Source organism: Camelina sativa, chromosome 5 (genome assembly GCF_030686135.1).
Source record: "Camelina sativa cultivar CO46 ecotype springtype chromosome 5, ASM3068613v1".
Lineage (NCBI taxonomy): Eukaryota > Viridiplantae > Streptophyta > Magnoliopsida > Brassicales > Brassicaceae > Camelina > Camelina sativa.
Genome location: NC_141884.1, coordinates 30387566 through 30412062, shown reverse-complemented (window position 1 = coordinate 30412062; position 24497 = coordinate 30387566). Strand labels below are relative to the sequence as shown.

General features: G+C 34.8%; 2 protein-coding genes and 1 long non-coding RNA gene across 20 annotated transcripts; 1 reads left to right on the top strand and 2 right to left on the bottom strand.

Annotated features, from left to right (window-relative positions):
• Positions 1–55: 55 nt before the first annotated feature.
• LOC147944493 (uncharacterized) lies at positions 56–2955 on the bottom strand. The gene is made up of 7 exons (XM_087512608.1): positions 2946–2955; positions 2707–2796; positions 2389–2537; positions 1859–1868; positions 1698–1752; positions 974–1181; positions 56–889 (listed from the first exon to the last, which is right to left on the bottom strand). The coding sequence occupies exons 1-7, from the start codon at positions 2953–2955 to the stop codon at positions 56–58; spliced, it is 1356 nt and encodes a 451-aa protein (XP_087368734.1).
• On the bottom strand, positions 189–6606 carry LOC104787509 (DNA gyrase subunit B, chloroplastic-like). Of its 6 annotated transcripts, XM_087450924.1 has the most exons (16): positions 6298–6606; positions 6000–6204; positions 5416–5690; positions 4961–5059; positions 4731–4846; positions 4419–4524; positions 4117–4184; positions 3510–3621; positions 3320–3436; positions 3187–3240; positions 2946–3094; positions 2634–2778; positions 2389–2565; positions 1859–2008; positions 1698–1752; positions 189–1181 (listed from the first exon to the last, which is right to left on the bottom strand). In XM_087450924.1, exons 8-11 carry the CDS (start codon positions 3564–3566, stop codon positions 3008–3010), a joined length of 315 nt encoding a protein of 104 aa, XP_087307050.1. In that variant the 5' UTR covers positions 3567–3621; positions 4117–4184; positions 4419–4524; positions 4731–4846; positions 4961–5059; positions 5416–5690; positions 6000–6204; positions 6298–6606; the 3' UTR covers positions 189–1181; positions 1698–1752; positions 1859–2008; positions 2389–2565; positions 2634–2778; positions 2946–3007. The 6 variants fall into 5 exon arrangements, with proteins under 6 accessions (XP_087307050.1, XP_087307049.1, XP_087307047.1 ...); XM_087450923.1 differs by having other exon boundaries at positions 769–1181; positions 6000–6543; XM_087450921.1 differs by lacking the exon at positions 189–1181 and having other exon boundaries at positions 1384–1752.
• A 383-nt stretch (positions 6607–6989) lies between these two features.
• LOC104787505 (uncharacterized) lies at positions 6990–10266 on the top strand. 13 transcript variants are annotated; one of them, XR_015557584.1, is made up of 9 exons: positions 6990–7151; positions 7236–7470; positions 7863–7928; positions 8400–8522; positions 8631–8925; positions 9424–9453; positions 9557–9604; positions 9702–9806; positions 9942–10266. It is a non-coding gene; the product is annotated as an uncharacterized LOC104787505 (long non-coding RNA). The 13 variants fall into 13 exon arrangements; XR_015557588.1 differs by having other exon boundaries at positions 6997–7151; positions 7869–7928; XR_015557585.1 differs by lacking the exon at positions 6990–7151 and having other exon boundaries at positions 7156–7470; positions 7812–7928.
• Positions 10267–24497: the final 14231 nt, after the last annotated feature.

Below are 24497 nucleotides of genomic sequence, written 5' to 3'. Positions count from 1 at the left end.
TCCTCTTTCCGAAAACAATGTCCATCTTCAAGTTTACCCAAAATGTAATCCACTCTTACATCGTCAACCTCATCACTCCATGAGTAGTCATGAATGTCAAAGTTCCGGTCTGCGGAGGGTAATATGCTTTGAACTTGAAGCTGCATTTGGTAAAATTATCACCAACTAATATACGAAACAATCTCGGTTTGAGCTGCATTTTTATTTTTAATAAAAATGGAGAATAGAATATAAAACTTACAGTAGGATCAATCTCGGTTTGAGCAATTGTGGAATTGTGAAAGGTCTTAAGCATGGTGAGTTGGAGTACTGAAGGATCCGTAAACGTCAACTCATCCGATGCTTCTGGAAGGTACTTTTCCAGGAGGGGAATAGCATGAAATATCAACAGTTGGAAGGCAAGTGTAAACCCGTGAGTTGCTGTATGTGACTGGTTTAATTTGTCTACTAGTTTGTCAACACAGTCGACTTTATCACCAACTTTGACCATTTTTATTGTCTTGCCAAATGATAGACGCCCCCACAGATATTTAGCAAATGCTTCTACATCTTTCACCATCTCGACAGTTTTTTTCGAAGCTCTCACAGTAGATGAGTCGCAAAGTAATATACCCTCAACAATTACAATTAGCGCCAATTGCAACCTCCTTGCGGCATCCATTTTCTTCGACTTTGGCAACCTCTTGTCTAGCTTCAACATATTAACAGTCTCTTGTATAGTATATGAGTTGTTAGGTCCTAAAAGAGACTTACAGTAAGGTTCATCACCTTCCCCCGGATTCTGCAATTTGGCAATTTCATTTTGACTTGGCAATTGGTCGCAGTTCAAACCTGTGACAATAGCAAACTCTTTGAGTGAAAATCGTATGGGATGACCGCCAAATACAAACTAGAGCTCACGTCTCTTCTTAGTAAGAATCGATCGACAAAGTATTTGATGGACCAGTTTTCCTGACAGCGAACTCTTCCTTACTGGTAGGCGGAACAAACAACCAAAGGAAGACGACTTAAGCCAATCAAACTCTTTCGTCCCATCCAAGACTTCAACAATGTCAAGGAGATACTCTGGTTTCGAGTAAGAGTTAATACGTCCTTTCTGAGGATAGCGATCAGCTGCGAATAGGCGAGGAGGCAACGTTTCGTTATTAGTCCGCAAGAGTGTCGGTGTGGGGTTCAGATTCCTGTTAAAAGAGAGACAGGTACTTAAAACGACGTATTGTAAAAGTTCTACGAAGGATAATAATGATGGTGGACAACATTGGCCTTCTTAATAGACAATATCTAATACAAAAACGTTATAGACAATAGAGTTGGTGATAGACAACTTAATAGACAATATCTAGTACAATAGCGGTAGACAACAGTGACCGAAGGACAATAAAGTTGGTGAAAAGGGGGACAACAATGTAATAGACAATATGTAAGGTAATATATGAAAATGTAATAGACAACATTGACTGGTAGAAATATATGAAAATGTAATAGACAATATGTAAAGGACGATAGACTACAACAATGTAGGGAGCAAAGTATACGGTAGACATGTTATGGTGGACAAAATTAAAAGGCATTATTCCCGTCCACATTCCTAATAATGGACAACATATAGGATTTTGACAGATCTGGTCCACAATATGATGAAAACCTAGCCCGCTGTGGTCCACTAGAATTGAGTAATGTTTTTTGAATATGCTTACCCTTCGTCTCCTTCGGCTGTGTTGTCGACGGAATCAGAGGCATCTGTTGGACAACCTGGACGATGAATGTGACATAATTGAAAGATTATAAGTGAATTATAATTGAAAGAGATCCGTTATATCTATAAATATATAACGGCGGGAAATAATAAAAAAAGTACCTTCCGACGACTGCCAAGAGAGTAGAGAAACTCATAGCCGCTTCTGGCGAAGTGATTTCCGGCAGAAATAAGTGACGAAGGAGATATTCAGTGACTCGGACCGGCGGCTACGACAGAAGATTTTGGACCGGCGGCTACGAGGACCGGCGGCTACAACGAGTATACGGAGTGAGGAAAGGCAATTACCGGAGAAGAAACGAGTGAGGAAAAGCGATAACCAGAGAAGAAGACGAGACGACGTTTACAAAGGAGTTAGTTTTTAATTTTTTTAACATTTTGGTCGAAGGTTAATTGGGTAATTTGACTCCACATCCAATGCCATCGAGATGGCAGATTTCGAAAGGCTTTAGCGTATATGGCAGATTTGATAACTTTTTTCACTGTGCATGGCACATTTCTTAGATTTCTCTAGTTTTATGATATATCACATAATCACCTATCCATCATGACACTAAATAAGATGCAAATGAGTCATACCACAAGACTAACTGGAAAGTTTGCAATATAGATTAACAGTGAAAGAAGAATACCTGCAGCTGACTGCAGGTCGTATGAGGGAACTGTGAAAGCTGATTTGAGTCCCAAGCAGCGCATTTGACACAGTCGAGGATATAACAGAGGCCAATGTTATCACGAGTGGTAAATGGAGGCGAGTTTTGTAACGCTCCATATGCTTTCCCTTTTAAGAAGCATATTGCTGATGAAATCTACAAAAGATAACCCCCCATATGACTTTCTATATGGATTAAGAAATGTAAACATATGACTTTAGTACCTCTGTTTATAATTTTGGACGAATATATCATGAAGAGAAAACATATGTTATATCTTTCATATAATAATCGAACCGCCACCACTTGATGAGTCTCTCCCAGTCCCTCCTTTCTTAAGTACTGCGTGACACATGTTGAATGTTCCTACTGCATCAATGTCCAAGACTACAAACAGTCACACACTCACACAAAAAAAAAAACGTTTCATTCAGCTAACAAAATCTAAATATGTACACAAAGAAGACAATACACATTGAACATGAAAACTAAATCTGTACCTAATCAAAAGCTAACAAAACACAGAAAATATGTACCTTGCTTCATTGCTAAAGATTCGCCATTTAACATACACTTGATCAAATTCGCCAATTAACCTTTAAAAGAAAAAGAAAAAAAGACAAAGCACACTTGATCTTATTGCTGCATCATCGTAGCAATAGTGCGCCTGATTCCCCCTCTCAACCTGATCGTTTTCAACGAGAGAGTAGCTTTTAGCAAAATTTTACGTAAATCTGAAGCACAAAACTGCAGAAATTAAAAATGATAAGAGCTTACCTTGAAAAGAGGTGGAACACCCACATATATGCAACCAGCGTCAAACAGGGCTCTCTGCAGAAATTATATTTCATTAATTTCACGTAAGACAACTAGCTACTTTAACTAATGTCTTATCCAGTGAAATCAATACCTGATATCTGAAGAAAAAGGTCAACAGAAGAGTCAGGATATGTGCACCATCAACATCTGCATCTGTTAGTACGATAATTTTATGGTAACGTAGATTCTCCTTGTTGAAATCTTCTCCCTGAAATAGATTATATGTCAAACTGAGTTTTCTGAACGTACCAACAGAAAAGATATGAAAAAGGATATATTACCTTGACTCCAAGGCCAAGGCCAAGAATTAGATTTTGAATTTCTTCGTTCTTATACATGGCTGCTTCATTCTTTCTCTCAATCAATATTCAAAATTTTTAAAGGAAGCATCTCCTGCACAGATCGAAATACAGTGTTACAAACTAACAAAATAGAACCCACTATTTCCACACTCCTATATGCTTTAGCTTTCATTAAAAAGATAATGGCACAACTCGTATGATGCTATGTCGACCTATGAGTGATTCTCCAAATTTGCAAGAGACACATTATCCCAAATCAGCCTTATTCATCTATAGTTTGGATTGCATCCTTATTCTCATATTACTGACACCAAAGAATATTGATACTAGTCAGAGACCCAATTCTTTCTTTTGATGGTAAAGAAAAGAATCTTAGTGTTTCTTTTAACGTTTTTACCACTGAAAGCTGGAACGGCTCAACTTAGTCATGGAGAGAATATTCACTATCTCAAGCATCAGGTAGGGCAACTTGCAGAAATGGATATTATTTGCTTTGATATCAGCTATAGCTACAGAACGAAAATTTTACTTCTACCCATCCTCGACTCTTGTTTAGTGATACACTAAGTGGAATGATTTATGTTACCTGGAAACGCCTGTCACGACCCTGTTTCGCGTTGCCACCAGCAGAATCTCCTTCAACAATGAAAATCTCTGGTAGCATAGGAAATAAATGTCAATAAACTGACTAAATTTCACAGCTTACAAGTGTTAAAAGCTATTAACCAATATATATATATAACGACAGCCTCATATTTCTTTTCACTTTGGGTCTAAGAAGATCAAATTTTCCCACTTTGTACGCCGTATTGTCATATACAATTCATTAGACTGAAGTCATGTTCTGATTTCCTAAGAAAAGCCACTTTCATACTGGCTAAGGCATACCAGATTCTGCAGGATCTGTAGATGAGCAATCTGCAAGTTTCCCATGAAGCGAAGATGACCTCAAAGCGCTTTTTGATCTCACCAATTCCCTAGCCCTCTTAGCAGCCTAAAAAGAAAAAGAGTCAACAAGGAAAATTAATGGTCATTGGTTGAAATTTGTAACTAGACACACTGAAGGAGACACATTCTCAATCATAGAATACACTAATCACAGATATCAGAAAAATGATCCTCAAAGTATAGAACACATATTTGAGTGGTATGTGTGTACGTGAAGGTGTGAAAGTATGAGCAGGATTATTACTGACGCACCTTGTACGCCTTCAAGGATTTGGAAATAATGCTTTCAAGTACATCCGGATGCAATTCCAAGTACTCCGGACTGATTTGTCAACAATTTTTCTCACCTCTGGATTTCCTAGTCTTGTCTTTGGTACGCAAAAGTTTAATATGAGTAACAGAATCCAAGAAAAGTTAGAGCCTGCTGACCAGAGATTGTTGCCAAAAAAAGAGCGTGAGCATATCATTATGCTCTTAAGTACCTTTGTTTGACCTTCAAACTCAGGATTAGGAACCTTGACTGAGACAATGCAGGTCAATCCCTCCCTAACATGTTCCCCACTTAAGCTAATATCCTTTTCCTGAATACACAACCAACAACAATAAGTTACACAATGAGTTAGGAACCTTGTCAGAACTGGTCAAGATAAATGCTCAAATGTAAGCAAAAGCAACCTCTATAACTGGCATATATTACAGTTCAGTCATGTTAAAGTACATTTTTTATGGACCGTAAAGCTCTAAAGCATGTCCAATAAGTGCATACGTACAAGTATTCAAATTTAGTCTCACTCTATGGAGAAGAATAAATAATATTATCCTTGACTTACATCACTCAGAAGACTGTTTCAACCATAATAATGACCAACTAACAGCAATTAGCATTTGCAGTTTTCATGAAAAAGGAGTGAAGGTGAAGGAGATAAAGGCTCTAAACCTCTAAAGAGTGGAAATATAAAAAGTTGGAAAAGCGCAGTTGGTAAATGGTAACTTCTTTGACACCACGATGCTGAGAGAGAGCCAGGACATAAATCTCCATGCGGTTGCAAATACTGAGAACAGCAGCTTCTTCGATATGATTCAAACCGCATAACTCAGCGATAGCTCGTGGCCATTCAACTTCAGGAATAGCAAGCTTCTCACGCATCTCAACAGGAGCTGTGTGAATACTAAGCCCAATCACCACAATACTACTTTTTTCCTTTGTGTATCCTGAAAACCATGAAAACAATCGGAGTTCAGTAAAAACTGACACTTTTTAGCTTCAAAGAAGTTTACAATTCAATCTCCTCCAGAAAAAAAAAAATCAAAAGTAATTAAGGAGATCAGCTAGCTGGTGATCAATATATCGTAAAGATGATTGCTTTTACATAAAAGTATACACCTTTTGAGTAAACTATTCGAATCCAAGCGGCAAAATGTTGAATAGCTTATCAAATCCCATAAAAATTTAGTAATTGGCAGCCAAGGAAAAGAAAAAAAAAACTCCAAATTTGGGATTTAAAGAGAGAGATAACGTACGGTCAATAACAGAAGACTTGAGCAGTTCAAAAGCAGAGACGAATCTTGGCTGGAACGGGAATCTGAAAAAGCTTGATGTCTCTTACAACCACCTCACCGGACTTATCCCCATGGATTTATGCAGAGGCGAGAAGCTAGAGATGTTGATACTCTCTAACAACTTCTTCTTTGGTCCAATCCCAGAAGAGCTTGGTAAATGCAAGTCCTTAAACAAAATCAGAATCATCAAGAATCTTCTCAATAGAACTGTACCGGCGGGACTTTTCAATCTACCGCTAGTTACGATTATCGAACTCACCAATAATTTCTTCTCCCGTGAACTCACCGATTCTCGAACTCACCGATAATATCTTCTCCGATAACTCAGGCAAAATAAAAAACTAGATCTGAAACTTTGTTCTCGAGAGAGAAAGTGAATCAAATTAGAAGGAATAAAAAAAACAGGAATCGATCATTCAAGTTTTTTTGTGTTTCTTTCTCTTCAAAGTCAAAGACAATTTAAATGTAAGAGCATAAGATCTCAAGAGCAATAGCATAAAATCTCGAGTTATTTTTTCCAACCAAATTTAATTATAAATGACATAAACCGTAATAAAACACACAACTCACGTATAGAAGTAATTTGCAAACTTTTATATGTTATTTGAGTAAGTCGAAAATCTCAACGTGTTAGTCTAGTAATAAACCAACTTTTATGTAATATTCTACATAATTTCCCTTTTTTTATCTTATATAAAAAGTAATCATTTTTCTTGTAAAATTAGCCACTTAAAATTAAAATAATTAAACAATATTATAGTTTCGAATTTTATGATTTATACATATATATATATATAATAAATTTTTTATAATGATCTTTTCTAAATTTTAAGAGAAATTACCTAGAATATTACATAAAAGTAGGTTTATTACTATACTAACACGTTGAGATTTTCGACTTACTCAAATAACACATAAAAGTTTGATTATTTCAGAGTTGTGTGTTTTATTACGGTTTATGCCATTTATAATTAAATTTGGTCTGAAAAAAAACTTGAAATCTTATGTTCTTGCTCTTGTTTTCATGTTTTTGTTTTTATTTCTTTTTGAATCGTATGTTTGTTTGATCTTTTGTCAAATCCTCCATTACTCTAATTCTGCAAGAAAAGAATGGTCTGTTGGATAAATTCCCTTACGATGTAAGAAAAGAAGCTTCACTTCTCCACCAAATAAAGTTTCAATTTTTTTTTCTTTTAGGGTTTCCTCTCTCTCTTATCTTTGGGAGATTTCAATCAGAGGAGAGATTTCAAAAAGATGCTAGATTTCAGTCGAGTCTAGAAAGAGCTTCAAGATTTCAGCAGAGACAACGATTCTTCGGGTATCCGGGTCAGCCCGAAAGCCGATAATCTCCCCCGACTCACCGGAACCATTCCTGGTCCAATCGGTACTCCTTAGGAAGGCGGAACTTTTCATATCAATATCACCATGCCAGGTCTGATCCAAATTCTCCTACTTTAAGGCTCTTTGATTGTGAAAATTCCAATACCCAGAATTTAGTTTTTGGGGATTGTGAAGTTATGGGATTCACTTAATTTTGTTTCGATTGGTGTAGGAGTTAGATTTTAGGGTTTATGGGTGTTTGATTTGTATTGGGTTATGTTCATAATCAATCTTTTTTTGGTAATATTTAGATAACATAAATATTCAGAATCGATTCAGAATCGATTCAGAATCATGTTATCTAAATTGTACCTAGTTGAACATGATTCGCTTATCTTTTTTTGTCCTTATGGATTGAATTGTACATCTGATCTCAAAGTAAATTTTTTCTAGTGGTTGGTTCTGTTCCTTTTTCTCGTCCTGATCGTGTTTCTTCTCCTAAAGCTCCAGAATTTGGTCTTGAAGATCTCAAAAGGCTCTTCCTTTTTCATATTTATTCTATCCAGAGATGTAAGTTGCTACTAGCTTCTGCCTTAACTATCTGAATCTTTTTTTTATCGATCCAAATAGTCAAATATTCGCATCTGGGGTCAAATCGATTCAAACCCTTGTTTTAAATCGATTCTGAATCATGTTCAAGTTTATGAGAATGGATTGGTTCAAGCTAAGCTCCTTTCTTTGATTTTGATTGCTGAGTAGTGTTTTTTTTTTTTTTTTTTTGAGTTGATTAAGTCCATTGTGAATCTTGTGCACGTTTATGAGGTAGAGATTAGATTGTGTAGGATTCTGATTTGGTCAAGCTAGGTTCTTTCTTGATTCTGTTTTGTTGAGTAGGTCAACTCTGAATCTTGTACAAGTCAATGAGCTAGAAAACGGATTGTACAAGATTATGAATTGTTCAAGCTAGCTTCTTCTTTTTATCTGGGTTTTGGAGACAAGAGTGATATAAGTAATAACTATCTATGTTGTTGTTTTTGGCAGAAAGAGATGGGTACATACCTAAGTTCTCCAAAAACTGATAAGTTATCAGAAGATGGTGAGAATGATAAGCTTGGATATGGTTTAACGTCTATGCAAGGTTGGCGTGCTACCATGGAAGATGCAGTGAGTCAATAACTATTTGCTTCTTTTTGAACTTATGAAACCATCTAAGTTGAAACCTTGGATCTGTGTACCTGACTCTCTTGATTGTAACTGGTTTGATTTGACTAGCATGCAAAAATTCTTGATTTGGATAATAAGACATCTTTCTTCGGTGTGTACAATGGCCATGGAGGTTAGCAAATACTGTTTATGCTCTGAAGACAGCGCTTGTTTCAGTCCAGGCATTACTCTCTGCATCTGAGCCCAAATACCCTCAAGATGCTGTTGTAGCTGAATTTCGCAAGTCATTCTCTGCGGTGGCTCAGCCAGGTCCAGCGGTGGTCGCGTTGCAAGGGTGGCGGTTAGGGTTCGTCCAAATTCTTAGATCTGTTCACGGTTCGGTTCCCAAGCATTTCTTCTTCAGGTTTTTTTTTTTATTTTCTTGCTTATCCGCCAACCATCTTTATTATGCTCCTGGTATGTGTCACAGACTCACAGTTTCAGTCTATTGGTACTTCTAGTTAGAAATACTCGTCCTCTAAACTGATTAATTTGTGTTTCGTCTGATACATATAACTAGCTAGATGAATTTGTTTGATAAGAAATTAGGTTTATTTTGTTTTACTCTCTCTTTGTTACATTACGAGCTCTATATTATATTTGCTTGTGTTGTTTTGGCTGGAGGAATTACTTATTTATTTTTTTAAACCCACTTACATATATGAATATGTGTTCTTGTGATTATGAGAATATGTTGAATGTGGGTACATAATTTCTTATCTTCTAATTGAAATGGGTATAAGAAAGGTTGAGACTTTTAGACAATTAGACTTAGTATAGACCACTCTGCTTCAGCTTTGTTTGAGATGTGTGTGTTTTGTTGATTTAAAGTGATTGGTTTTTTTTTTCATGATGTTTGCAGACACCTGAATATGGAATTAAGACTAACGAGGTAAAGGAGAGAATGATCTTGTTGTTGTTAGTTTATATAGCTTGAAGGAACCTTTTGTTGTTGTTTTGTGGTGATGTATGATTGATTTATGTATTCTTATGAGGTGAATTCGAGAGGAATTGAGATCTTTTCCAAAAGCGGGCTTCTCCTGGTACTCAAACTCAATACGTCTTTGCAGTGAACGCTGAGAAAATGATGTAATAGGTCCAAAAATACATGTTTTCTTTCTGAAATTTCTTGGGGTGCAGGAGTTCACACGAAGGAGTTATCCAAATTATAAATCGGGTGATTCCTAGCTTACCTAATTTGGACCTACACGGATTCATTGGAGGATTCCGACAAGAGCAGAAGGAGTTAAGCTTCGAAGTTAATTTTCATAAAATCTTGACTCAACATACACTCACGACTTCCATGGGGTCAATGGGTGTGGGTTTAGTATTTGCTATTACTGGTTATCTTGAAACTTGACTGTATTTATATTTTGGCAGTCTAAAGAGGGCAAAGAGAAGGCGACTTAGTGAGGAAGCTAAGGAAGCTCACGTTGAAGACATTTCATCAACTGCACCTTCTGCAAGCCAACTCTGATTCTAGGACTAATTAGAGATGAATTGATATTTTGGGATTTTATAACCTATGAAACTATTGGTTAGGTTATTTTTTTGGATGTAACCCTCTGATATTTTGTCTACGTTTAACCTAGATAACAATCAGTTGTTAACTGTTTGGTTTATCGTCTTTTTATCTTTGTTAACTGCACCTTCTGTACCCATTATGGAGTTAAAAAATATATATATATTGTATACTATTGTAAAATAACATCTTAAGGTATTTGATGTAGAGATGTTTGAGAAAAAGGATCAAAGGATGGAGAAATAGTAGAGATGTTTGAGAAAAGAAGTGGGTGAGCTTAATGAAGTGATATATGGGAAATAATATCTACTTAGAAGCTATAATGAGTAAAAAGATAGAGCCTTTGCAGATTTGTTTGGTTGTAATTAATAGAATTTTAGGGTGATTTGTTTGGTTGTAGTTAATAGAATTTTAAGGTGAATGTGAGGTTTTATGTACAACTAGATTACTTAGGTACAATTGAGAAAATTTCAGTATAACTTGAACTACTTGGTGCAACTGTACTAGAGCTATTAAAATAAGTTTAAATATGGATCATGTGAAAACGAAAAAAATAGATTTTTTGGCGGCGGATATTCATTTTAAATCATCACACGTGTGGTAAAATGAACCAAAGACAACAGGATATTAATAAAAAATTATTTGGTATACACATAATTATACATAGTTGTCCAGTTGTACTCTCATATTCATAGTTGAACTTTTGCATTTTTTCGTATTTCCAGTTGGACTATAATATAAATTATTAATTAGCAGTTGACCACAAGATTTATCAGTATTAATTAGCATATACAAGGTTTTCATAACACAATGTTCATAAAATGTTGGGTTTCACCTCTTTTGCTTCATTTGAGGTGATCACTTACTAAGTCTTCCTTATACTTTAAAGAGTGTTTTATGTGAAAACGTTAGTATATATTAGAAAGTGATAAATTCTTGTATTGTTCATTAAACATGGTTATTTAATAGTTCAATATGTAAAGAAATGTTTATAAACCTCAATTATCATTTTCATATTTTAAATATAAATGTAAATCTAAATATATATTTAGTTGTACCTAGTTGAACTGAGTATTATATATTTATGTTATCTAAATATTACCCTCTATAGTTAAAATGTAATTTTGTGTGGTTATTATTCATTACCTCTCAGAAATATAATAAATAATAAACAATTACGAATTACATAGGTTGTTATAGTGACATCTCTTACTTTTTCTAGTAACATCTATTACTTGTTCCATTTCCGGTGAACAACAACGACAATATTAGCTAGGGTTGCAGAAAAAGATATGTTGAAGATAACTACAAAATTAAAATAATATCGTTCATTAAAACGGATTTATGGACACTAAACAAAAAAACGTTATGTATTTACACTAAACTCAAGAACGTTATGTACGTATGCGTTCATATGTACGTACACGTTTATATGTACGTACACGTTCGATTTTAGGTTTAATGAACCCGAAATTACCAGAATATCCTCGTCTTCTACCTCTAACATACGACTGAAAACCCTAATTTTCCCTGCCTCACTTTATTTTTTCATGACTTATGTCTATTTTTTTGGTTTCACTTGTAGGGTTTTTACTCAACTATTATAGATTTTCGTCTCAACATCTGATTTCTAAATTAAAAACCTATAAAAAGTGAGTTATATAGATTTACGAAACGATATCTTGCTCTTCCATGGATGAACCCAGAGGAAAGATTTTCGAAACTGAGTAGGAAAAAAACGTTTGCTCCGGCCGACAAACAGAACACGATTGATGAATCTGCTACAAACTTTATTATATGAACACCATTAATCGGAAGAACAGCAAACCTGTTTAGATCTTCCTCCAATAAGTCTATCGCAACGCTAGACTGTCTTTGCCAGCTCAAACAAATTCGTGTTATTCTGGTAAGACTTTACAGCTGTCAATCTTGCGTACTAAATCTACCACGGACAAGAAGCCTACCACAACACTACGAAAACTATTTCAAAAAACAAACAAAGTATACCAAAAATATCTGTAACGAGAGAAGGCTGTCGCATAAATCTGTCGCAACAGCCCATTAGTCTACCATAAATATCTTCCCACCCTTTTATGTTTGTCGCTACACGCGCTAAAAACATAAGTCTATCATCAAAGGGAAATTCCTCTACCAACTTAATCTAACGAATCGATTTCATATACGTCGACCGATAAGTGTACCAACACTACAACTAAGTGTACCATCTACGTCCACGGTTAAGTGTACCAGCACTACAACTAAGTGTACCAAAAATATATGATGTACACCTTTAATCAGTCCACGTGTATAAATCTACCATCAAAGGATCGGTAGACTTAGTCCCAACTTCCAATGTTTTTTTTTTCTAATGGCATTAGCCGTAATTACGTTTTTTTCCCAACACTAGTTTCAGGGGTAGTATAGGTACAATGTGTTAGTCTAGTAATTACAAACAATTGTAGGTTACTTTTGTAATAAGGAAGCTTTTATGCAATATTCTAGTAACTCACCCAAATTTTAAAGCTGTTTAAATTTTATAATTTTCTTATAATTTCCTTTTAATAGTTTTTAAAACTGTTAAAAACAAAACTTTTGTTTTACATTTGGAAGTTTACAAAGGTTGTTTTTTGTTTAAATTATTTTAAATAAAATTAGGTTTTCTTATCTCTATTTTACTTTTATATAAAACATTTTTATGGTAGGTTTTGAATTTTTACATTTTTATTTTTGAAAATTTTAATAAATTTAGAATTGACATGTGTCAACATCTAAATGATACAATTAACACATGTCACGATCTTGTTAATGAGTAATTTTGACATCAAACTTTGTATAATAAGATACCTTTTTATATGTTTTTTACTTTGAAAAGTAATGGAAACAAAACATATAGAGTAAAACCTCTATAAATTAATACTCTCTAAATTAATAACCACTATAAATTAATAAATTTTGATGGTCTCAAGTAGGGTCAGTGTAAAAAATAACCAAAATAGATAAGATAATAAGATAATGTTTTTTTTGAAATCGCCATGTAAAATATGGTCTCAATAATATCATAAATTAATAATCATGTAAATTTACATATATATATATAGATATATAATAATGTATGCTTCTCATAAAAATCATATCTATAAAACAATTGTTGTGTTGTATTTTTAAAAATATAATGATATAAAATACTTTATAACATATCATAAAAGTAGTTAATTTTTTTATAAAGTTTTCAGTTTCTAGATATGCACAATTTTGATAGTTTGATAAACTATTAAAATACGATAATTGATATTTTCTAAATTTGAATTTATGTATGTCATATGTATAAGTTAATTTGTCTATAGTATTTGTAATTTCTTGTCAATAATGTTTTTCTAGATATTAATAATTCAAGTTCAAAACCATAAAAATTACAATATCTGAAAGTCTAATTTTCTTTTGTTAAAATTATCTCAATTCATCATTTTTAAAAAAAATTAAACAGTTACAAATATATCTATAAATTAATAATTATTAATTTACACTATAAAATAAGAATTATTAATTTATAGATAAATTAATATTACTATAAATTAATAAAATGTCATGGTCCCCTAACATTTTTAATTTATAGAGGTTTTACTGTACAAGTACTGAAATATTTATAAATTACGATTTTATTTTATGAGATATTCATGGATCATGTATATATTTTCATTTTTTTTTCTGTTTTGGGATTTGAATAGATTACTTAAATCATTTCAGGACATTTTGTAACAATAAGACGTCAACAGATTTGTTATTGATTTTTTGTTCTTTTTAACATATCCCGTAGTTAGTAGAAAACATAATTTTTTGATTTTTTGTCAAATAATTGACAACATAATTAACTATATATAATTCATGAGAAATTCCTTGGAACTTAAGATCTCATATTACAAATTAAATAAAAATTATAACCTTTCTTTATTATTGAGATGTTCTATAACAGAATATACAAATACAAATATCCAAAATTTGTATCCTCCCTTTTAAAAAAAAATGAAATTCTATACACAATGATCCCAACAAAGTAGATCTCTTGCCAAGAAGAACTAGAGATCTATGAGATTAAATTCTTTTTACCCCTGAGAGAGGCTCAAGCCACCATCTCCAAAATCTTGATGTTGCTATTGGAGTTAGCAGCGACAACTAATGTAGACGACTGTCCTCGCCAGCAGATGGAAGATATGAATTGTGAGGCATCATCCACTTCGAGACCAGATACAGAGTTAGTGTTGTTGAACATGTACGACTTCACTGGCATTGGGAATGCCTTGTGGTTCACGAAAACCAGTCACTACACGAAAACATGTCATTTGTGACCAACAGAATCGTCTCAAATCAGTCGCTAAGTCGGTATGTGTGACTATTGAAGGACTGTTATAAACCGTCGCAAATATTTGGTTGCAAAGTGTTTTGGTTGCAAAACAGTCGCTTAATTGCGACGCATTGAAGACAAGGGTTATGGTCATTAATTAGCGACTACGGACTGACAGAAATATACCGTCGTAATTAACGACTCTACAGTGACTCATTGACGCAGTCGTAACATACGACTTGGTTCAGACGATATGGTAGTCACAAATTAGCTACGTTTGGAAGACTGAACTGAAACTACAGTGTTGAGGATGAACTTTAAAAATCTGAAATTTTGGTCCTAAAGTAGTCGCTGTTTTAGTCACAAGGTAGTCGCAAAGGAGTCAGAATATTTTGTGACTGACTGAAGACCAAGTATTTTTAGTCCCAAAATCGTGACATATACACAACAAATTTGGTACTTGGTTTGTGTTTTTTAAAATTGTAAATGGTTGCAAATCAGTGAAACTATAGCTAGTAATTTGGGACAGTATACAATAAAATTTGAACAAAAAAAACCTGAATTTAAATTAAAATCCCGAATATGAATGACATTAACCAAAAACATACAAATCATTCAATGATCATATCCAAAAAATAGTTTTAGGCTAAGGGAGATAGAAATACTACTATACAATCCAAAAAATAGTTATAGAGGCTTAAAGATAGATAGAATTAGTTAGTTAAGCATGAGAGGATGATACTGACAAAGGTGAAGTGGTTGGTGAAGTCGATGGTGAAGTGATTGGTGAAGTAGATGGTGAACTAGCTCTTGAAATGGTTGGTGCGGGTGGGTTGACATTGGCCGCTATGGCTGGAGTGATGTTGGCTGCTGGTGCTGCTGTGGTGAATGGCGCATGGGCTGGTGGTTGAGTAGACAAGAATTCTGCAACGCCCGGATCACTGGTCTTCAAGTAGGATACGAGCATCTCCAAGGTTGCAATGCGGTTTTGAGCGTTACGTTGCTCCTCATCACGTCTAGCATCTTCTCTGGCACGTCGAGCATTTTCTTCATCTTGATCAGCGAGCTTACGACGAGCAACCTGGAGTTGTTCTTGAATCTCTAACAGCGAAGTTGGACTAGAGCTTGGATAAGTAGCCTTTCTTTTCCCTTTGGTGATTATCTACGAGAGACTTTCAAGTCCAAAGGGGGGTTGGCATCTGTTACAGTACACTAAGACAGAAGAAGAGATGATCATTCACAAAACAAACATAATAAACAGAAATATCACACAAACCCAGATAATCAACATCGAGTATTCTCAAGCATCAGTCAAAAGTATATCAATATCAAGGATTCTTAAACATCAATCAAAATCAGATACTTAGCTTAGCAAAATAAGACAATTATCACAGGCAAAACAAAGACAATTGTACAGGAAATTACCTTTAAGAAAATGTCATCTTTTTTTTTGAATGGGGAGGAGGGTTGCATGAGTAGAATCTGGCGAGGAGTGGTCTGTACCATCAAACTCCATTTGAGACATTACCACTTTTATGTTCTAATTATATGTCTCAACAACTTGTTTGGCCTTCTGATCAACAAAACTTCCATCTGCCTTTGTATGTGTTGTGACAAACACCTCTCCAAGCGAGACAGGACGTCCCAATTTTTCTTCCTACAATGGATAAAAAGAATGTTAATTGTGGAAAATGAAATATTTAAATGAAATAATTAGAGTTAGTTTAGAGCATTTACCAACTCTTGTTGAATTTGCAAGTAAGATTTCTGGCCGGATAGATGTTTGTGGATTCCAAGACAGCCACGATCAGAAGTACGGGCTTGGGATGCATTAGAGCTCTTCTCCTTAGCTTCGGGTGTGTCCCAATGCTCCCACATTTGTTTCCAAAGCGTAGAATTGATCCAAATCAGTGGCTCATCATACGTCTTTGCTTGACTTACAATTCCTCTCCTTTTCTATTTTTCACTATCTTCACAACTCCTTCTCTCACAAGCTCAGTAATCGCAACATCCCAATTGTATTTCCCCTACACAGTACAACAATGTAAAGTAAGTGTCAAGTAAGTAAACAAAAGACAAAGTCATTAACTTAGAATAGTAAAAAAATAGAAACTGTGTCACATATTACCGCAAAGGATCTAAAATATCTCTCTCGTATGTGTAAGGGCGTAACCTTCCAGCTGAAGTATGGACCATCAAACTTTCTCCTTAAAATCCTAGAAATAACACGAGATAGCTTTCCTTTGTCTTGTCCAAACCTGTTACATAAATATGAGAGTGTTAAGTTATAAACTATAAGCCATCAAACATAAACGAATCAATCACAAAACAATAATCTAATGTAAAAGATAAAAAAGATTATACCTTTACAACAGTGGAAAATGAACCAAACTTCACAACACAACACAACACACCAAACTTTGAAAACAACTAAGAAACTTTGAAATAACTAAGAAAACGAACCAAACTTTGAAAAAAATAAGAAAACGAACCAAACAACAAACAATAATCTATGAAACTTTGAACCAGACTTCACAACACAACACACCAAACTTCACAACACAACACATCAAACTTGACAACACACTTAAACTTTACAACACAACACACAAAGCTTTCTTCTACTTCTTTATCTAAACGATAATCAAATGATAAAATAAAAGAAAAAAATATTTTACCATATGCTTTGAGTGTCGGGGATGGGAAGCGGACTCAAGATCGGAAGATGCTGTCGACTAGGAAGTGCAAGCAAATCATCAAGTTGCTGTTGGAAGTCTTGATTCTCCTGATTCTGAGCCGGTGGTGGATGCTCTTGATCCTCCTGATTCTGAGGCGGCAGCGGTTGGAACCCTGGATTCTGAGGAGCCGGCTGTTGATACACCGGATTATGAGGAGCCGGCGGCTGAAACTCCAGATTCTGAAGCGGCGGTGATAAGCCGGATGGTGAAGCGGTGGTTGATATCCAAGATTGTGAAGCGGCGGTTGGTATCCCGGATTCTGAGGAGCTGGCTGTTGATACACCAGAACATGAGCATGCGGTGGTGGTGGCTGCTTCATCTGGGAGTGGAGCTATTGTTGAAAGCCTAGTTGTTGTGGCTAAGGAGAAGCTTGTCGAGAATACTGGAGAAATGATGCTTGCGTATACTGAGATGGAAGCGATGGTTGAGAATGTTTGGAGTGTGATGAAGTATCGTTATGAGAGGAAGGGTTAGAGGAGTGAGACGACGAAGCAACATCTCTACTTCGTCTCGCAACGCCGCCAGATCTACCACCACCGCCAGATCTAGCACCACGACCACCACCGGATTTAGAACCACGACCACCATCGGATTTCGTCGGAGAAGAAGTCAGAAATTAAGAGAAAAAGAAGAGAATTTGACTGAATTGGAAAACGAAAAGGCAGAGAGTATTAACTAAGAGGGTTTCGATATTAACTAAGAGGGTTTCGGGAAATAAAGAAGGGTTACGAGTTTAATCTGATGGGGGGGGGAGATTTTTAATATGGGGGGAAAATTATTACCGCTTCTAATTTCACAAAATTTTTGGGAAATTTTTAATCCGTAAGAAAGTAGTAGTACTTTAAGACTATTTTGTGACTGTCATAAACATTAAACAAAAACTATACTTAGTGGCAGAACAGTCGCAAATTATAAACCCAGTCACCCTTACGTCTCAAATTGTGACTGATTTGTGACGCTAAAACATAAGTAAAAATATTTTAAGGATTTCATCACCAAAGACATATTAGATATGACTCTTTGATCATGTATACTCTCATTTAAGAGTTAGATTTTGATTAAAGATCAAATAATATAAATTGTAACTATTTTTGTAAAGATATACAACCTTCACTACTCTAACTTAATTAAACACATGTAACCTTAATACATGTTTTAGAGGATATAAACATAATTGTCAAATTTGGTGTTTTATTGATGTGATTATAACAATTTAGTAAATATTAGATGTCAGATATAAGTAGAAATGTATAAGTTGACATTTTTTGTATTCATATTTGTAAAATTCTAAAATTAATGTATGATAGTCGCTAAATAGTTGTACTTTAAGACTCTATTGTGACTGAGAGTAACAGATGCACAATCTACTTAGTGACAAAACAGTCGTAAATTATAATCGTAGTCACACTTTAGTCTGTTATTGTGACTGTTTTGTGACTTTAGTGTATGAGTAAAAATATTAGATATATTTAGTATACGAGTAAACATATTAGATATAACTCTTTGATCATGTATACTCTCATTTAAGAGTTAAATTTTGATTAAAGATCAAACAATATAAATTGTAACTGTTTTTGTAAATATATACAAGCTTCACTACTCTAACTTAATTAAACACATGTAACCTTAATACATGTTTTGGAGGATATAAACATAATTGTCAAATTTGGTGTTTTATTGATGTGATTATAACAATTTAGTAAATATTAGATGTCAGATATAAGTAGAAATGTATGACATTTTTTGTATTCATATTTGTAAAATTCTAAAATTAATGTATGATAGTCGCTAAATAGTTGTACTTTAAGACTCTATTCTTTGATCATCTATACTCTCTCATTTAAGAGTTAAATTTTGATTAAATATCAAACAATATAAATTGTAACTGTTTTTGTAAATATATACAAGCTTCACTACTCTTACTTAATTAACATATGTAAATAATATACGTCAGATATAAGTAGAAATATATAAGGTTACATGTTTTGTATTCATATTTGAAAAATTCTCTGATTAATTTAAAACAGTCGCTAAATAGAAGCAATTCGATCACAGTTTCAGGTTGTCGTCACAAATTAATCCGGATTCAGTAGTAATTTAGACTCACTTTAATACGTTTATACGACTCCAGGAGTAAAACATTGAACTAAACATAGTAGTCGCAAATTAGTGGTAGTTTACGACTCTTTTGTGACAAACAAGTAGAGAAAACAAATAGGAAATTTCAATAAAATTACAATAACACAAGTGTTTGAGATTTCAATAAAATTACAAATACACAAATATTAAACATGAAAATTATTCATATTCCTCATTTTCATTTTCATCATCTTCATCCTCATCTGAAGACGAAGACGACGACGAGTAGTTGCCACGAAATTCGTCTTCTGGTTCAGCGTCGTTGATCTCAATTTCTTCATTAGGATGATTACCATCTATGAAACTGTCAATTATGATCTCCTCTATTGTATCTGTCATTCCATCATCAACTGTTTGCTGCAATATAACAACCTCCTTTTGTTTTAACTTTCCTTGTACATCATGCCTTGGATTAACTTTCAGAACGTTGAGCCAAAGTTTTCGAGGTTGTTTAGTGTGCAGATATGAAAGATAACAAACTTGATCAGCTTGAGAACCTACACATAAAAAACGGGTCTCCAATTAAATGTATATATGTATATCTATAAATATATATTTAAAATAGAACAATACCTAATATAAACGGTTCATAATGTTGGTATCTCCTTGATGACAACACATCAACAATGCCTCCATCGCGTATTCGAGTGCCTTTGTTAATTGTAGGGTCATACCATTCACAATAAAAAAGTGTGACCCGTAAATTCAAAAATCATGGATAGGTAAGCTCTATGATATTTTCAATGGTCCCGTAAAAATCGTCCTCGTCAGATGTATTAGAATAAGTTTGTCCTCGGACACATACCCCATAATTCATTGTTTTTTAGTGAGACCGTGAGCTTTGGTGTGAAACAGATAACCTCTTGTAAAATATGTAGGCCATAACTTGACTTTATTTTCAGGACCGTCCACGATTTTATGGACCCATGGAGGAAAACTTTCAAAACCAGCACGCACCTGTGCAAAATATATATACAAAATTTAAAAAAACAATATTTATCATGTTGATATAGTGAATAGGTGGATAGTAAAACATACATATTGCTTAATCCATTCATGGAAATCTTCTTCTCTTTTCGACCTAACATCTTCATCAGATAGTCCTAGATATTCATATCGAATTTGCGCCTCCAACAATCTGTGTTTTATAAACAAGAAGTAGATATTTTAAAGTTTACCTAAGAATATATGGTTATAAATATCCTTGGTAAATCAAAAATACCTCTCATGTGGCTGGAAATAGGCACAATTGCACATAACATATGCATGTGCGCATTTATAATCTTTTTCAGTTAACCAAAATTCACTACTTTTACCGCCTGGACGACCCACTTGAGTGAATATATCTGATACTGGTATAGGATATACAGGTACTTCACCTTCTTCATGCTGAATTAACATGTTAAAGTTTAATTTGAAAAACTTTTTCACAATTTTAGAAGTTGATAGAAAAATTCAATAATCATATTTAGAGTTTTACCTTCTTCTGCTTACTGTAGAAATGTGTGAAGCAAAATAGTGTTCTGAGAAATAAGATATCTCATCATTCAAGTAGGATTGAACTATTGAGCCAGCTGGATATCGTTTGTTCTTCGCCTTCCCTTTTAAACGTTTAAAAAACCTTTCAAAAGGATACATCCACATATATTGCACAGGACCACCAAGTTGTGCTTCATAAGGTAGGTGAACAGGGAGTAGGATTGAACTATTGAGCCAGCTGGATATCGTTTGTTCTTCGCCTTCCCTTTTAGACGTTTAAAAAACCTTTCAAAAGGATACATCCACATATATTGCAGAGGACCACCAAGTTGTGCTTCATAAGGTAGGTGAACAGGGAGGTGCTCCATACATCAAAGAAGGAAGGAGGGAAGATTTTCTCCAAATTACACAAGATCATGACAATATTATCCTTTAGAATTTCGAGGCGGGATTGCTCCAATGTTCTACTACATAGGTCGCGGAAAAATGCTCCAATCCCTGCAAATATGAACGGAAGCAATCGTCCCATAAACACATGGCAGTCATGACTCTTCATTCCCGAAAACTTTCCATTTTTCATATCAGCACAACTAGCTAAATCTGCGACATAGCCGTCTGGGAATCTAACATCTTCTTTTACCCATTTTAATAAAGCCTCTTTCGCTTTGGTTTTCAATCTCAAAATAGGGAATGAGGCTCTCCCTTGAGCATCTAGATGTAAATCTTGCCGGGAACAAAATCTTGCAATATCCAATCTTGACTTCACGTTGTCTTTCGATCTATCTTTTACATTCATAGTGGTGTACATCAAGTTATAAAAGACATTTTTCTCAACGTGCATCAAATCCAGGTTGTGCCTTAAATTCAGATCAACCCAGTACGGGAACTGCCACAATATGCTTTCTTTATGCCAATTATGCCATCTTCCGTAGCCTTTAACTTTCTTTTTGTGACCATTCCCACCGCAGACAGATGTTTTAGGTGCTTTGGCTTTCCTTATACGCTCATATATAGCTTGACTAGTCAGAGATGCAGGTGGCTCGTCATTCAATGTACTTTTCCCTTCAGAAAGTCCTTTTAATTCTTCCACATCGGATGACTTGTAGGAAGAAATCTCCTATGACAGTCAAACCAACCTGTTTTCCTCCCAGTTGGTAATTGAAAAGCACCAGTGTCATCAATACAAATTGGACATGCTAATCTTCCATGTGTCGTCCATCCCGACAACATACCGTACGCTGGAAAATCGCTTATTGTCCTCATTAGAACAACTTTCATGTTGAAATTTTGATTTAGTGAGATATCATAAGCCTCAACCCCATTATACCATAACTCCTTCAACTCATCGATTAATGGTTGGAGGAAAACATCAAGGCTAGCTCGTGGGTGGTTTGGTCCGGAGTTCAGAATCGTAAGAAATAAATACTCACTGTTCATGCACATATCCGGAGGTAGGTTGTATGGACACCCCAAATGAATTAAAACCATATGTACATAACCCAAGGTAAATGTTTCGTGGCTCTTGCGCAAATGTGTGATGTAAATGTTGGAAATTCTTCCATTCAGGCGCATCAGATGGATGACACATTACTCCATCTTCTGAATCATGCTCAGCATGCCATCTCATTGATGATGTGGTCTTCTCTGATTGGTACATCCTCTTCAATCTATCAGCAATAGGTAGATACCACATACGACTGAAGGGTATTCTAGTTCTACCCTCACTACTTTTGTACCTTGGCTTCCCACAGAACTTGCAATGCTCCAAATTCCCATCTTCTTTCCAAAAGTGCATACAATTCTCTATACATACATCAATTCTATGGTATGGCAATCCTATCTTTCGCACTAAAGTCTATGTCTTGTAGTATGAACTAGTAGCTTGATTACCCTCTGGTAAAACCTCCGTAAACAATTCAGCCCAATTGTCCATGCATGCCTCAAACAAATTATTGTCTACCTTGATGTTCATGAACCTAGACGCCAATGATAGTTGCAAATGACCTTCATGACATCCATCATAAAGTGGAGTATTTGCATCATCTAACATGTCGTAGAACCGTTTCGCCTCTTGAGTGGGTTCTTCATGGATATGATCATATCCACTTTCATATTCATGATACTCATTAAATGGTTACCATGAAATGCATCATTCACCATCTCAGCATATACATTTCCCTCAAATCCTATTGGTTGACTACCAGGTTGACTACCATGCTGACTACCAGTACTAGTATAATCTGTATTAGGATAATGACTACTGATTTCAACCCCTAGCACGTCATAATATTCACCATGTTCAGACCATAGATAATAATTTGGCATAAATCCTTTACTATGCAAATGATTAGATATTGTCGTACCATGCAAGATAACATCGTTCTAACATTTTACGCAAGAACAGTAAAACCTACCTCCACTGTTTTGTGCTATAGGCTGGCTGTTTGCGAAATTCATGAACTGCTCCACCCCCACCAAAAAATCTTTAGAGATATTATTTGTTCTTCAATCGATCCGATTATACATCCACTCTCGAGATGAATTCCACATATTTTTTCAATACTCTTTTTTTCTTTCCCTCTATAAAAAGACTTTTTTTCCTTTTCCTTCTCCTCTAAAAAAAAACTCTTCTTTCTTACGTCTTTCTACTTACACACTAATGAGAGCGATATGAATGGAAGGGTGAAAGCGATGTGATATATATAGTATAAACTTTGCGACTGAAAAGAATACGTCGCAAATTACGACTCTTTTGTCACTTTCTAACCACATAATAGAGATAGAATACAGGTCGCAAAAGTTCAGTATAAACGCAAACTTCAACATTTACCACGTTTTTTACCGACATCACTCACTGACTTTTTGTGACGCCTTTGCGACTACAAACAAAACCGTCGCAAACTACGACTGGTTTATCACTCTTTTACCATATAATAGAGACAAAATAAAGGTCGCAAATGTTTAGTACAAACACAAACTTCCACATTTCCTACGTTTTTTACCGACATCATTGACCGACTGATTTGTGACTACAAATATTAAAGCAAACTAGAAGTGGCAAATACGTCGTGATTTTCAGACAGTTTTACGACTCTTCTTGCCGACTAAATCTTCAGTCTTTAATTCGTCATAAATTGCGATTATTTTGCGACTAACATTTTATTGTCGAGACATTGTTCCAAAACAGTCGCATAATAGCAACGCTTTTGCGACTGAAATTTGGTGTCATAAATTGGCGACTCCTTTACGTCTAGTATTTTTGTCATCGTTAGCCCGTCACAAAAATGTTGCAAAACGGTCACAAAAGTTTGCGACTAAAAATTCAGTCACATAAAGTAGATACAAATGACATGTTTTCGTGTAGTGAGTAATGGATCCACAACAAGTAGAAACCTTTCTTAGTGACATCTCTGATACACCCTGATATGACCTCAAGCATTTGAGGGTACCCTACTAGAACAAGACAAGAAGAGTTTGCTAAATTGCACATAGAACTTAATAAACCGGTAAGTAGGAGATAAACCAAACCAAAACCATAACAAAACAGATGTATGAGAAGGAAAAAAAAAATAAAAATACTACAATAAGGTCATTGATAAACGCATAATTCAAAGAGACTAGTCATACATGTATGGCAGATAATTAGATTATCCTAAACATAGATAGAGCGTTAACTTCACATTCAATCTCTACGCATAAAACAGATTAGAGGTAGCTAA

Excerpts from the sequence above, each read along its gene's own strand:
- LOC147944493 (XM_087512608.1), bottom strand. Across the intron at positions 1,182-1,697 it reads ACAGCCGAAGGAGACGAAGG|GAATCTGAACCCCACACCGA; the intron begins GTAAGCATATTC and ends CTCTTTTAACAG. Across the intron at positions 890-973 it reads GTTGTTTGTTCCGCCTACCA|TTTGTATTTGGCGGTCATCC; the intron begins GTAAGGAAGAGT and ends CGTGAGCTCTAG.
- LOC104787509 (XM_087450918.1), bottom strand. The coding sequence starts at position 5,625 with ATGCGTGAGAAGCTTGCTATTCCTGAAGTTGAATGGCCACGAGCTATC. Across the intron at positions 5,060-5,415 it reads TATATTTCCACTCTTTAGAG|GAAAAGGATATTAGCTTAAG; the intron begins GTTTAGAGCCTT and ends TTGTGTATTCAG. Across the intron at positions 4,847-4,960 it reads AGTTTGAAGGTCAAACAAAG|ACAAGACTAGGAAATCCAGA; the intron begins GTACTTAAGAGC and ends TGCGTACCAAAG.